General features: G+C 29.7%; 1 protein-coding gene across 5 annotated transcripts in view; it reads right to left on the reverse strand.

Annotated features, from left to right (window-relative positions):
- Positions 1–2,557: 2,557 nt before the first annotated feature.
- LOC143193902 (lysocardiolipin acyltransferase 1) overlaps positions 2,558–14,264 on the reverse strand; it is a 31,774-nt gene continuing 20,067 nt past the window's right edge. For all 5 annotated transcript variants that reach the window (XM_076400342.1, XM_076400339.1, XM_076400338.1 and 2 more), the window contains exons 5-7: positions 11,503–11,699; positions 11,231–11,418; positions 2,558–3,695 (exon numbers count right to left, since the gene is read on the reverse strand). In XM_076400342.1, coding sequence (XP_076256457.1) covers positions 3,329–3,695; positions 11,231–11,418; positions 11,503–11,699 — 752 coding nt within the window. In that variant the 3' untranslated portion in view covers positions 2,558–3,328. The remainder of the gene's footprint in view (positions 3,696–11,230; positions 11,419–11,502; positions 11,700–14,264) is intronic.

The raw sequence follows: 14,264 nt of genomic DNA on the forward strand, positions 1-14,264 counted from the left end.
ATGTTAACTTTCTTCGTAGCTGTATTCTATTATTTATACGCATTAATTTTTTAAAAGTTATTTTAACTTTTTATTATATTACTCCTATTTTTCGTCTGATCGGTTGTGGTTATTTGTAAACTATATACCCTAAAATAAATGCTGTTGTTAATATATATTTATTGTTGTAATAACGGGATCTCATTATTTCAATATTAATTTCGAATACTAGTAACCAAAGTAGTAACTAAAGAATAGTAACGAAAGAATAAATCAGAGAATTGGCCATCAATTAATTTGAATATAAGTTGTAAAATGGCAATAGGTTTAGAACACAAAAACTATTAATTTATTTTAAAATTGTTTTATTCAAGGAAAGAAGAGGCGTTTTGTTAAATGACGATACAAAACTACTACTTGAAACTACTGCTACAGTGACTTGCTACAACTTTTTTTGTAAAGTCATGTAAAAGTTAAGTAATCATTTAATTGATGCTGTTTAATATAACTTATAGTTGCCAAAATCAATAATATTTTATAAATAGTTTAATGTGTAGTTTTAATGATATCATCACAATATATAAAAGCAATCAGACATTTGTTCTTCAAAATTTCACAATATATCAATGACTAAACGTTTCACTAACATGTCCCTTAAGTATGTATTTTTAGTACAAAAAATAGAGTTCAATCATAAAAAAATAGTGGAAAAAATTTTTCACTAAGACAACTCGTCCTATGCTACAATTGTTTTTATTTTGATAAATAAATTACTTCAACTGATTTTATTACTTTCCTATTATCTTTTTAATATCTTAAGTCTTCGCCAATATCATAATTCATTTGTTCGTATGTTAATAGTAAACAAAAACTTTTATTTTACGGAAAGAAGCGGAAAGGAGAAGAAAGCACTTATTGAAGAGCGATACAAGACGACACTGCCGCCTTAACGCTATTCAAATATCAACGAAACTTCATGCCTAGACGTCTCACGTCTTTCAATCTTATATTAACGCACCGCTTTTCTTGAACAACTAGGACCGTATCAATCACCTGATATTACACCTCCCTCCTAAAGGAACAACCAAAAAGTCGTGGTCACGTCTGAACATTGCTTTTATCCAAATATCCGCAGAATAACCTGTATGGAATGGTTTCCCCAACTTTGCTGACTTCAAATTCATTTGGTATAATAGATGTAATAAAATCTTCCATACAAAACCTTGACTTACAGATTAAATGCATATACGTTATTACAGCAGTCATCTGTACGAGTGTGTCGATTTAAGAAACATTCATTTTCTGACAATTTATTTCTGAAAAAGAAAGCGACAAAACTTTGCGGCGGTAAAAATCATAAATAATTAAAAATCAATTAAGGATTATATGTTTTACTCAAGAGAAGTAACTTAGTGAACAAAACAATGCTTATTTATTATCTACTTAACATTAAACTTAATATTTATAAATTTACTTAATAATATACTACTAACTCTAATAATGAAATTACTTTTTGTTAAAGATTATGTACAATCATTTTTTAAAACAATTAAGAAATTTTCATTTTATATACAATAATGAATTACTAGTTTACTGTTAATGTCCTATAATATTTGGACATTATTTTCAATTACAGCGCCACAAATCATCTCAATCTAACATGTTATATCTTTTATTATATAATTTCCATTATATATTATCTATATATTGACTTAAATATAACAAGCCAACTTTACAATTCGAAATATATCAAATCAAAATATCATGTGTATTTTCAGTTGTAAAATCTTATTTCAAAAATATGATAATTAATATTTCAATAAATGCGACAAGATCAATAAAATGTGAAATAAAAGGCAAATAACTGTTTATAGATACCTTTTTGGAAATTAAAAAAATTTTTTCACTTTTTCCAATCAGAGCAAAACCAAACTTTTCTTTAGATAGTCTTCAACCGAACTGTATATAGCCTAAAACTATTCTAAAACTATCTAAGTATTATATTCTACTATGTTACAAAGCACCATCTAAAAACATTTGTTGTTTTTAGAATGAGCAAATAGTTTGGCACAATATTTTTCACATATGAAATTTGAAACATAATCGAAAACAACAAAAGATCTTTATATTAATTATTTATACTTTAAATTTATAATTTAAATCCAACGGTCCTCTTTCTTTAATAAATCATTTTTAAATATTATTTATATTATACGAATACTATATTTTAAAATAATTACGACAAAAATGTACTTAAAAATTATTATTATTGGATATTCTAATATTAAGCAGCTATGAGCTATTTAACAACTTTTATGTTATCAAATAAAGCAAAATATTTTCAAGTTATCAAATTTCATGAAGTAAATATATATTTCACTGTATTGTTACAACTTATATATGAATTATTAAAGAATCAAGTTGTTTGGCGCATATTCCCTCTAAATCCATACTAAAATTACATTAACTAATCTGTTCTTTAAATAATTTATGGCTATAGATTGCTTACAATTAAATGATATCTTATTTTATAGCGAGAATGTAGTCTGAAAAAATATTTTGAAATAAATAATACTACTTTTATATTTCTATACTTATAATCATATATCTAATCGATACTAAACATACATATGTTTACGTTTAAAATAAACTAACCTAAATATGCAACTTCGATAGTTATATACATAGATATCTCCATCGCATATTACCCAATACACGTTCCATTAAATAGAGTAGTATCTGATCTTTGGTTTTTTAGTAAAGAAGGTCAGTCGTAGACCCCTGAAAATGTTTTAAAATAAACCAAAATCACAAATAAAATCTTAAGATTAACCACAGCCCATTAAATATGTCATTAAAGTAACTCCTTTTTTGAATATGAAAACCGCTTTAATTTAAATTCTATTTATTTAAATTATATTAACTCTTAATTCCTATGAATCTTTGTTCCTATGAATTCCTGTGTTGTTAAATTTAAAAAAATCAAACCTATATTTCAAAATAGTGAAATAATATGGGTTAAAATTAGAATTGTACAAGAAGTTACTCCAATTTTTTGATAAAATTCCAATATATCCACTAAAATATGACTATATATAATTTGGTTTCAGCAAAAATATTCCCACAGCCACAGGTTTCCTATATCTACATTTATAATAAAACTTACTCTAACATCAGTAGTTATGCTAAACAAACATTGAGATTATTTCTCAGTATTTAACTAATAGACTATGTTTCATGTTATTTTAATTAATAATAAGTAAGTTTTTGAGTTTGGTATTGAAAAAAAGGGAAACAATGAATATAAAAATAAGTAGACTCCGAGTTATATTAACCAGTAGTGTTACACTTAAACATGTTTGTTTTTAGTAAAGAATAATTTGAGAGTTCTTATAAAACGAAAAGCGACAAAATCAAAGCCCTGCCACCCAGGAGGCAAATATTTCACACCAATTAACAGTATGGTATGAACAATCACCGACCAAAAAAAAGCTTTTGATATAATTAATAATCCAATTGAAATGCTCGGTACTATGGTCCAGAATACAAATGTAAAAAGATACCACAGTGGTGCAGTACCGCTTTCTAGAACTTCTCCATGTAAAAATCGTCCGGTAGATCTGTATTCTTGGATGGTTTTCTCTTTTTCCAGCCATTTTTGCTCCAAAAATTCTTTCAAGCCTTCTTTACTATCCGGCAAATCAGATATGGAATACCTAAAATAAGAAGTACCTGAAAGCATTATAACTATTCATTCCGACCAAACATCGTAATAGCCATATTTTCAATCACGCCCATTACTTCCACAGTTGGTCCTATAAATCAACATAATAAATTTTTAAAAAATTATACATTTTCCATGAAAGTTTTGTTCTTTTAATTTTGTTTATCGGTGTAAATTACTCTAAAGGTATATTGATAAGACAGTAAAAAGTATAGAAGTAAAAAATATGAAACAAGCATTATAAAATCATATAAAAATCATAATCAAGAAAAAAAATGAGCATCGTCAATACGTAAGAAAATTCTTAGATCTCTTGGCAAAAAGGGGATGTTTCGCATACACCCAATATATTCACACAATAACCCAAATGCAGGTATGCAATTATTAAAAAAAATCTATGGTGTAATCGTTTCTCGCGTTATCTCAAAGTAATTAGACAAAATATTAATTTTGGCAGTCCTTTGAGTAATAAAAGTTTAAATGAAAAAAATATCAATTAAATGTCGTCATTATTCCAACTAAAATTCACTATAACACTATACTGGCTTCTCAAATTAGCCCATGTTGAGTTTATTTTTCATGGGGTTAGGCTAGTAATAATCCTTTATATTATGTGCTTGAATGTTTTTAATCAGCAATATCTAGTAATGAAATTGGCAAGTCAATGTAAACATACTGTTGAACAACCTGGCTAATCTATTAAATTTAATACAACAAGTTGGTTTAAACAGTTCTCTATATAAAATAATTGTTTAATATTTATTAATACTCAGATATTTACTATACATAGACGCTCAAAACTGCACTTCCGACATACAGTCTTTTGTTATTTATTTATTTATTATTTTAAAAGCCCATCAGCCTCTTGGGCTATTTAGGGTCGAGTTACAATGTATTTTTAATTATAGTACAAAAATGACTATAACATTCAAAAATAATATATTATACAAATTACAGTAGAGAAGAATTACTAAAAGGTGTATCAATCCAGCGGCCGTTAAAAAGTTGAAAAGCATATGTTAATACTTGGGTTGGATCAGTTGTTTTAATGACCTTGGCATTCCGAACTACCGTCTCAGTACCTCAAACTTTTCACACTCCAGAAGGATGTGCCTGACATTCTATTGTGTTTGGCATTCGTTACATTGTGGGGGATCTCTTCCTTTTAACAAATGCTCATGCGTTAGTCTGCTATGCCCTATTCGTAGCTGAACAAGGATGCTCAATTGGAAATTAGAATTGATTTCCCACAACCTGTTATTTTCCATAAGGAAATCCCAATTTAGTTGATCCAATTTTTTGTATATATTTTTTATGTGTTTTAGCGTCTTCCTTACTGAATAGAACGCTCAAGTTTGACTGAATCTTCCTTTATGATTGCCAGATAGTCGGCTCTTTCGTAACCGAGAATTCCCTTATGAGAGGGAACCCATAGATAATTTATTCTTACTCCCCTCCTCTTCAGTGTTGTATGTAGCTCTCTGATGGCTATAACTAGAGGGTGGACTGAAAAAGGAGGTCTTTACTGAAATTAGACTGTCTAAAGAACTCATTGAGTCTGATACCACAAGTATTGATGCGCCCACCGACAGTTCATCCAGAGCAGATAGGGCCTTATAAATGGCCAAAAGCTCCGCAGAAAAATGCTAATAATTGTAGGAAGCCAAAAGTTTTCCTCCAACACTCCCGAATTGTATACGGCACCAAGGAAATCTCCCCGTTTAGAACCATATAAAACGCTCAAGTGTCTGGGGGAGAACTGTTTTACTATAGAGAAGCTAATATATTCTTTGTTTAGTACGTTCATGGATAGGTCTATAGATATATTGGAGTACTGCCAGGGTGGTATTGTCACAGTTCTGTTGACTGTAGCAGGTCGATTACAAATCCCACGAAATACTGATGACGGACCTATATGCTTTCTTATTGTAGTGTCGTTATCTAGGTTGTTACAGAAGAAGTAGTCGAACTGACTCAGCTCTGGATGAAATCTGAGTGAGCTTGCATAGTTCATGAGAAGATCTCATCGTGATCCAAGTGATGGAATTTCTGCCTCACATTCAATGCTCTCAACCGGATTGGTGTGATATGTTCCCAGTATAAATCTCAAGGCAGCATTCTGGACTTACTAATTGCTATTATTATTACTTATTATTAAGTACTTTTCTTGTTTGATTTGAAGAAATCTGATTCTGAAACCAATCAAAACTTTTGAAAAACTTTAAAATTTTGCTGATACTAATATCAACAACTCAAATATTATGATTTTGAACTCAGTAACAAATAAGTGCATAAAGAAAATTCAAAAACAATGAATTATTTATTGAACAAAAACCCAGCTCAAACTCTAAAATTACTTTCAAACAGCTTAGCAGATTATAAATTAGATATTTCCAAGCATTTTCATGCATTTGAAAAAGTCTAAAAAGAGAGCAAACCAAAAAAAGTGAGGGGGGAAAGAAAAGTGTAGTGCCATCACACGAATTGACTGAAAACGGCATTTCTGCTTTCCTTTTCAGGTTACTGCTTGCAAATCTAAGAAGAAAAGTTTTCTGTGAGTTATTGGGATTGCAGATGAAACTTGCATCTACTACTACCACTTCAGCAAGTTTAGTGTAGAAAGGCATTGGTTACTTCAATAAAGTCTATCCATATAGATACCAATGGGAAATATTCATTGCCATATTGTCGTATTGCAACATGATGGGATTAGCAAGGTGTTAATATTAATGCAGATGTCTGATGATGACAATTGAACCAAAAAGGCGAGCAATAGTGAATAACAGGCGCAAAGTTATCATCTTCTATGACAACTTTCGGCCACATGCTGTTAATAGTTGTAAAAGACACTCAGTTTAGTTATATTGCCATATCTTGTAGATTCTATTTTAGTACATATTATGATTTTTGTGACTTAAACAAGCTATTAATATAAATGATTGTTGAAAATTAAGATCTCTCACACTTTAAGAGCGACAAATCGTTGATGCTCAGTTAGTGGGATCTTCTGTGACGAAAACATCTGAATTGTTCAACGTTTCACGAGAGTACCCACGGCAATAAAAGCGTACACAAATTATGGTTAAACATCATTGGCGAGAAGAAATAATGGGTGAATCCATAGGTAACTGACAGAAAGTGACGAACACTAAAAAGGATTGTTGAAGATAGACTTTGTCGGTACAGACAATATAAAATTGCGGCAAAAGTAGTAGAGCAATAAGACCTAAGTAATAATGTCTTGATAAAAACGTTACGGTAGAAACTCCACAAACCTGACATTCATGGAAGATCTACGATTACGAAAACCTTTATAACAAAAGCCAGCGCTAAGTGGCGATAGCTCTGGAACTGGAACTAACCTAGTTATTTAATGTTCCAATCATGTGGTATGCTATAAAGAATCGCCTGCATTGTTATCTACAGAATGCCGGGTTTTGTATGGAAAAGCCTAAAAGAAGCCTGAAATCCAGATTGACTGCTTCCTACGAACAATCATGGGGAGATTCCATAATGATTAAGGCGGAAATATCGTGCTATTTATATAACTGGCCATATTAACCGGTTAATTGAAAAGTCCCCGGCCTACCAAAGTAAAACACATTTTTTTTGAAAAAATAGTTTTTTTTTAATCAACATATTTCCCTTTAAGGGTGATACGCTTATTATAGCGACCCTGCAATAATTCGATACCATTTTTGTAATATGATTTTTCCTTTACTTATAATATATTAATATACAAATAATGTATTAATTGCTTGAAGAATTCAATGTAGAAGATTTTTACGCCGACTGAAATTAATATTAACATCAGCAAAAGTGGAGAAATAATTTACAGTTATAATTTAAAGGGTACTATATAGAATATTAAAAGTCAGATAAAAAGTTTCGTTAATTACAGGATCCCATTTCAATAGATCAATTTGGTACGCCAATGGAAGTCAATTTCAATATGGATAACAGTCAAGAAATAATTAACGTTGTACCAAAAGCTATAGATAAATTAAAATAAGCAATAAAAGGCGCATAGAAAGCCGCAAAAAGGGTGGTAACTAATTCTTATGATACCTCAGTGATACCAGAAGACTATGGACGAATCTAAGGCGGAAGTGAACTTGATGGAGCAAGTTCTGACGACTGGTATGGTAACCAACTAGAAAATTTTGGTTTGGCAACCCAAGATCAAACTAAATAATTGATAAAAGTGGACAGTGTTTTGGCGGCTATCTCTAGGATTGTTCAAAGAGAGAATTATGTGTAATTTAAAAACATTTTTGTTATATTTATTTATCACATAATTATGCAAACTTATTCGATTAAATCATTAATTAAAATTAAATTCTCACCATATAAAAAAGGGATAAAATAGTTCCAATTTCAAACCAATCTGTATGTATAAGTATAATGTAACAGTTTTGTTCTGGCAGTTTAAATGTATTTTTATATTCTTTATTTATAATCCTAATTGGGTTAAGTTTTAGGGGTATTTAAATTGAGATAGGATGTTAAATATATGATTTGTGTCGATACAAGAGCCAGTGTAGAGTAGAGGAAGAAGAATTAATAGAGCGCTCTGTAACTTGTATCGAGTCTGTATAAAATACCAGGGATCTAAATAAAGTTTATATTTTGTTCCAGGGCCATAAATGGTGTTATTAATTCCGTACACATACGGTGACTAACATATTAGTGTCAAACGCTGTCATATTTCGCAGAGCCTAAAAAGTTCAGTCTTAGTTTTAAAAACATTAAAATATCATCAATGGTCTTCTCTGACTAGGGCAATTGTCAAATCTCAATATAATTTAACCATTATGGAGATATTTAGAACAGAGAGTAAGGACTCTATTTCCATCTACAACATCATTGAGTAAATGGTGACTGAACACCTTATAAACAAATAAATATTGTGTATATATCAAGTGTTTATATTATCTGGCCCATTCCCTGTAAATATTTTATTGTAAAAATAAATATTTAAATATCTATATTAATCACGTTAAGATGGTTCGATCTTACCAAATATATCTTAATATAACGAAGATATTCATTGCATATAAGACTTTAATTTCAATTAGTAAACACTATTAACATTTAAAAAATGATTGAAGTGACTAGCCGTGTTTTTTAATCAATATTCTTAAAATACCATAAAACCCTTAATGATTGTTCTATCAATGTCAATATTACGAAATTATTATTATTATTACAATATCACGAATAATAAATGTATTCTCGAATAATGTTACATAACGATATATTTTATAATACTATTAATAGCAGAGCCTTAGATTATTAGAAAATGAAATAACAACTTATATAATATAATCATCATTTTAATTATAATAAGGCTAATTAAACTAGAAAAGTTTAAGAGTTCTATTCTAATATGCATAAAACGTCCATTTAGGAAAAAAAATAAGTAACAAAGCATACATGACGTCATAAGATGAAAATGAAAACAGGCCAGAGGACAATCGACACATGTGTAACCAATCGACAAACATTCCTTCGAAAAGAGCAATAAAATACTTTGTAAAAAATTATACGATAGCATATTTGAATGATATACGATGTATAATTTATCTTATCAGTCTGTATAATCGTATTACTCAGCAAGAGAATCTAAGTAAATCATACTACTAATAACATAGAACAACAATAAAAACACCTTTTCTATAATTATAACTAATTCCTGTGATGTCTCATGTGTGATTCATTAACAAATTTAACATGTATAGTATTGATTATATGATAGAAATATTTATGATTGATTGGCTCTTTGGTCCAAATGAAGGAAATTTACCAAAATCTTAATATAATGAATCTACATGTAAATGAAAATTAATTATATGTTACTTATAATGATACAAAGTAGAAATTTAATGGTTGTATTTATGATTATTGGCGATTAAAACGGAATTGAAAAAATTTGTTAATATGCCACTTTGCCCACAAGGTAATGGATCAGCAATGCTCCCAAATACAATAACCTGTAAGAAAAACGCCCGGCAAAAATGACTAAGTTTTGGACAATGTGAAAGCTACAACATAAACTTGCCGTAGCTAATATTGTCATGTCATATCTGTCAACAAGTGCCTTAAACCTACGTCTTACACAACCATCTTGGTTTTTTTAAACTTAAGTCATGTGACTTAACAGCAAAAGGAATGATTTTATCAGTACATAGAAAAGATGGACAAGCAATGCCAGAAACGATGAAATATCAAGTTAATCTTTCACTCTTTTGTGTATGCGCCTGATATTCGTATTTTAATAATTTGTAAAAGTAAAAAGTATAACCATTTCAAAAAACTAGGATATTTAAGTTTTGTATATGCTATTTAAGTTTTTTTTAATTTTTGCCATATATAACCGACGTCAAATTGTGAGAGAATTGAGGGTGATGAACAAACTAAAAGCAAATAAGGTATCGGCATCCAAAAATATATCAAATTTAAGTAAATTGGTTTAAAAGGTTTTCAGAACAAATTTTTGTTATCCTATGTTATGATATTAAAACTTAAATGAAATAATACCACATGCCTATAAATTTAAATATTTCATTGAATGCTATAATAAAATTTAAAAAACAGTCTGGGTAATAAGCGAGCACCCAGATAAATAATAAATTACTACTAGAAGCTTGCTATAAGCATCGTTGTAAACAAAAAAAAATCTAACAAGTCCAAAATAAAATTCTTGAAATTATTTTCCTAATCAAGGAGCCAATCGCGATGTAAATATGTTGAATTTACAAAAATAAATAATAGATTTGGCACTCAAACATGAGAAACTAATATATGTTAAGGTACCTCAATGTAAAGATACCTAATTTAGCCTCTTAATTAATATAATAGCAAACAATGAACTGCGCTGAGATGGCGAATTTTAATTAACCCAAACCTTGCTTTGCTTGTATTAATTAGATTCTCTTACCGAAAAACGTTTTTATTCGAGATAATGCAAGTAGTACATTCAGTGCCTTGTTTAAAAACAGCAAAAAACAATAAAAATGTTTCAACTTATGCTTAATTAATAAGTAATGTGGCTCTGCATTTGAAATATCAATCATGAATTATCTACCAATGTGGAGATGATTTCAAAAAGCATCCTATGTTATGATTGGCTACTGACTTTGGTTACATTGAGATTATTATTCTTTATTAAATTATATAGTTTTTCCTTTAAATATAAATAAAAATGTAACAATTTATAAACAATGGAATACGGTTACTCATTCAATGATTAAGGGAATAGAAAAAGATGAAAGTCTTTCAGCGACCATTAACACAAACATTTTAAAAATTTATAAGCCTTATATTTTATGATACGCTTGAAGTGCTATTTCCAAATGCGATCTATCTAACAATAGTTTTAAATGCTAACAGTCAGTATTATTGGATATTTTATCATGGCATAGAAACGTTAAAATTAACCGAAAACGCTAGCTGCAGACACGGTATTACATATCGTTTTCGATCACAAAATAATATAAATTAAGAATACTAGAAAAGGAAATGTACCTGTTTAGATGAGCCAATACTGTTTTCGGGAATCTCCCAGTAAAAAATAGTTCTTTTTCATTTTGTGGACACGCATCGGGATATACCAAAGTCACATCATATATAGCATCAACGCATTTCTTTTTCCGCATTTCATCAATCAAATACATAAAGCCTGTTGTCCGTGGATGCAATACATGCTTGTATTTCTATATAAAAAAAGCTAATTAATAATAATTATTATAATTATCATTAATATTATATTTCAAAACAAACAACTACTCTTTTCTTACCGGCAGGCCATTTTTATCTGCATATCTGTCGCTACTTTCTTTGGTTTTAGCAGTAAAATCAGTCCCTTCCGGGAAAATAGCCATAACATGTTTGTAATTCATATCAGAGACGTAATCAACATAACTCTTCATTATCGCCTGATCTCTATCCCAGTTACGATTAATAAATAAATAAAATCCAAGCTGCATCGCCCATCCTAAAAAGTAAGATATATTACCAAAATATAATAAATACATAATTTGAGTAATAAAATACTATGATATTGTTATTATGATATTATATTATCTTTTTAATAACATTACTATGATATGATAATTTAAAGCATGAAAAATATATGTGAATAAAAATGTAATAAATGTCCCTTGCATAAAATTGCAACACTAAGAAAGTTCTTCACTCATAGCTTTGGAAAGTTTACGCAACATTACATTCGCCTAAAATGTTAATTCTAAACAGTTCATTAATTCGAATACTATTTAGAGAGTTTGTTCAAAAGAACAATTAATATGAACCGTATATACACAAGGTTATTAATGACCATGTTAAAAAATACCGATTGGGAAATATAGCGAAAAAATAAATTCAATGTTAATAACTTGTTCCTTACTGAAAAAAAGATAAGTAAGAAAAAAATCAGACATTTGTCGATGTATATCATGAACTTCCAATCATTTAATGACATTGCATTTTTAAATATCCCTGAAGGTGATAGATAAATAACTCAGAATAATGAGGATAAATACTTAACATTAGATTTCTTAACATTAGTTCATTCCGTGAATTATAAGCTAGGGAGACAATCACATTTAAAATTATCTTCATATTAAAAAAAAAGCTTGATATGTATTCAAGATTTATGCGGTGTACGCAAGATTTATAAACAAAATGGTTCTAAAATAGTTAAGTATGGACATGATTTATATCTAGACATTGATTTTCAGTCTTTATATTTATAGTGATACATCAAATCTCAACAGATAACCACGGTAACGGGTGGCAAAGAATTACTATAGAAGTATTACATACTTGCACGTAATCTGACAATTTTTCACATTAAAACAGCATTTATATTCACAATAATTCGTACTATATATATCTTAATCACAATATTTTCCATCGTTTTCTATAAATGTTTTCCATCCTCATGGCATCATATAACAACATACCCTGTCGAAGCAACAAAGTCGGTGCCTTTTCGCGCTTAAATATTTTTAAACCGTCTTCTAGCCAAGTCGTGTTGCATTGACCTGAATAAATAAGAATGAGAAGGTGTTATGTTTTGTGAGTAAGTCAGGCACGACAGAACTTTCCATGTGAGCTATAACCGTATATCCTTCCCAACACTTGCAAAAGGGAACCAAGAGTTGTTATCCTCTTGCACAACACATTTTAAATGACTTTGCACCTGTTATTTACTATCTCTGAACTTTTTCTCAAAAATACTTTGCTTCCTTCCGTTTTAACAGATTGTAACACACTACAGCTTACTGATGGCACCATACGTGGCTGTTGCCATGAATATTCCGCTTCGATGTCGATGTGGATGTCACATTTGGACTAAATCGTAACATTTCTATGCCACTCATATGTCACAGAAAACCATTTTTTTAATCCATGACAAGCAAAAAAATCGGGAAATTGTTTCATATAGTATTTTAGTCAATGTTATAGGCAATTAGTATGATAGCATTTTTTCTTCCTTTTGGATCTTTCCTATTACAAGTGAATATCTGAAGATAGTTGATTCAAAGCGGCTATGCTAGATAGTTAGCCGCAAAATATTTGTAAAAACAAAATACAGGTATAATATCATTATTTTATTATTTTATTACTTGCTCATTAATTTATCATTTACAATTCTGTCAACATAAACGTCAATATTGGTAGTAGCTAGACGCAGTGCATGCTTAAGTGATGTGTCTGTTAATGAAGACCTGTATTTCGATTTTATAAACTTCATTGTTGAATGTGCACTTTCACAAAGATAGGTACTGTCCATTGTTGAATCCATTTTTGGGTCAAAATTCATCAATTTCAGTAAACGTTCAACAAGGAGCTTAAAAATTTAATTCCTGATTCTGTTTTGTCGTTATAAAAAGGGTCTGATTGAAGATCGCACAGTTTTAGTTGATAATCAATCTTCACATCTTCAACTGCGATTGTTAATGGATGAGCGAAGAGTGATACATCATTCTCAATTTTTTTTTAAATCTGCGAGTAGCTGCTCCATCTATCATTCCACGATTATTTCATCCATGTATTTTTGATGGTCCAAAAAATTAAATAATTCACAATTCTCCATCCCTAAATAATCCTCTTTACAACATGGAAAAAAGAATAATCCTTTTGTTCTAAAAACGATTTTGCATTCTATTTTGTAGGTCGAAAATGTCAGATGCTATTTCATTTTTTAGAAATAAAGGTATTTCTTTTCTTAAAGCGAAAAAGCGCTGCAAGCACTGCCCAGCACTTAGCGATCTGATTTCTGAACGTAATAATAAATCTCCATCAATTTCACCAACTTTCATAACATTCATTTGAAACAAAGATTTTCCACATAAGGCTTCTTGGTGAATGATTCAGACGAATAACGGGCAATCAACGTCATTTCGTTTTAAAAGTTCCGTCAATCCTGTCACTGTCCCTGTCATAGTTTTTTCCCCGTCAATCACAATACAAAATCCTCCACACTCCATAACAGTTTTGTTAACTGCTTCAAATATATCACTGCCTTTAGTTATTCCATGTGATGGCACTAAAT

This window comes from Rhynchophorus ferrugineus, unplaced genomic scaffold, assembly GCF_030347505.1.
Source record: "Rhynchophorus ferrugineus isolate W39M unplaced genomic scaffold, kcgeb_rfMv2 rfM3, whole genome shotgun sequence".
NCBI lineage: Eukaryota > Metazoa > Arthropoda > Insecta > Coleoptera > Curculionidae > Rhynchophorus > Rhynchophorus ferrugineus.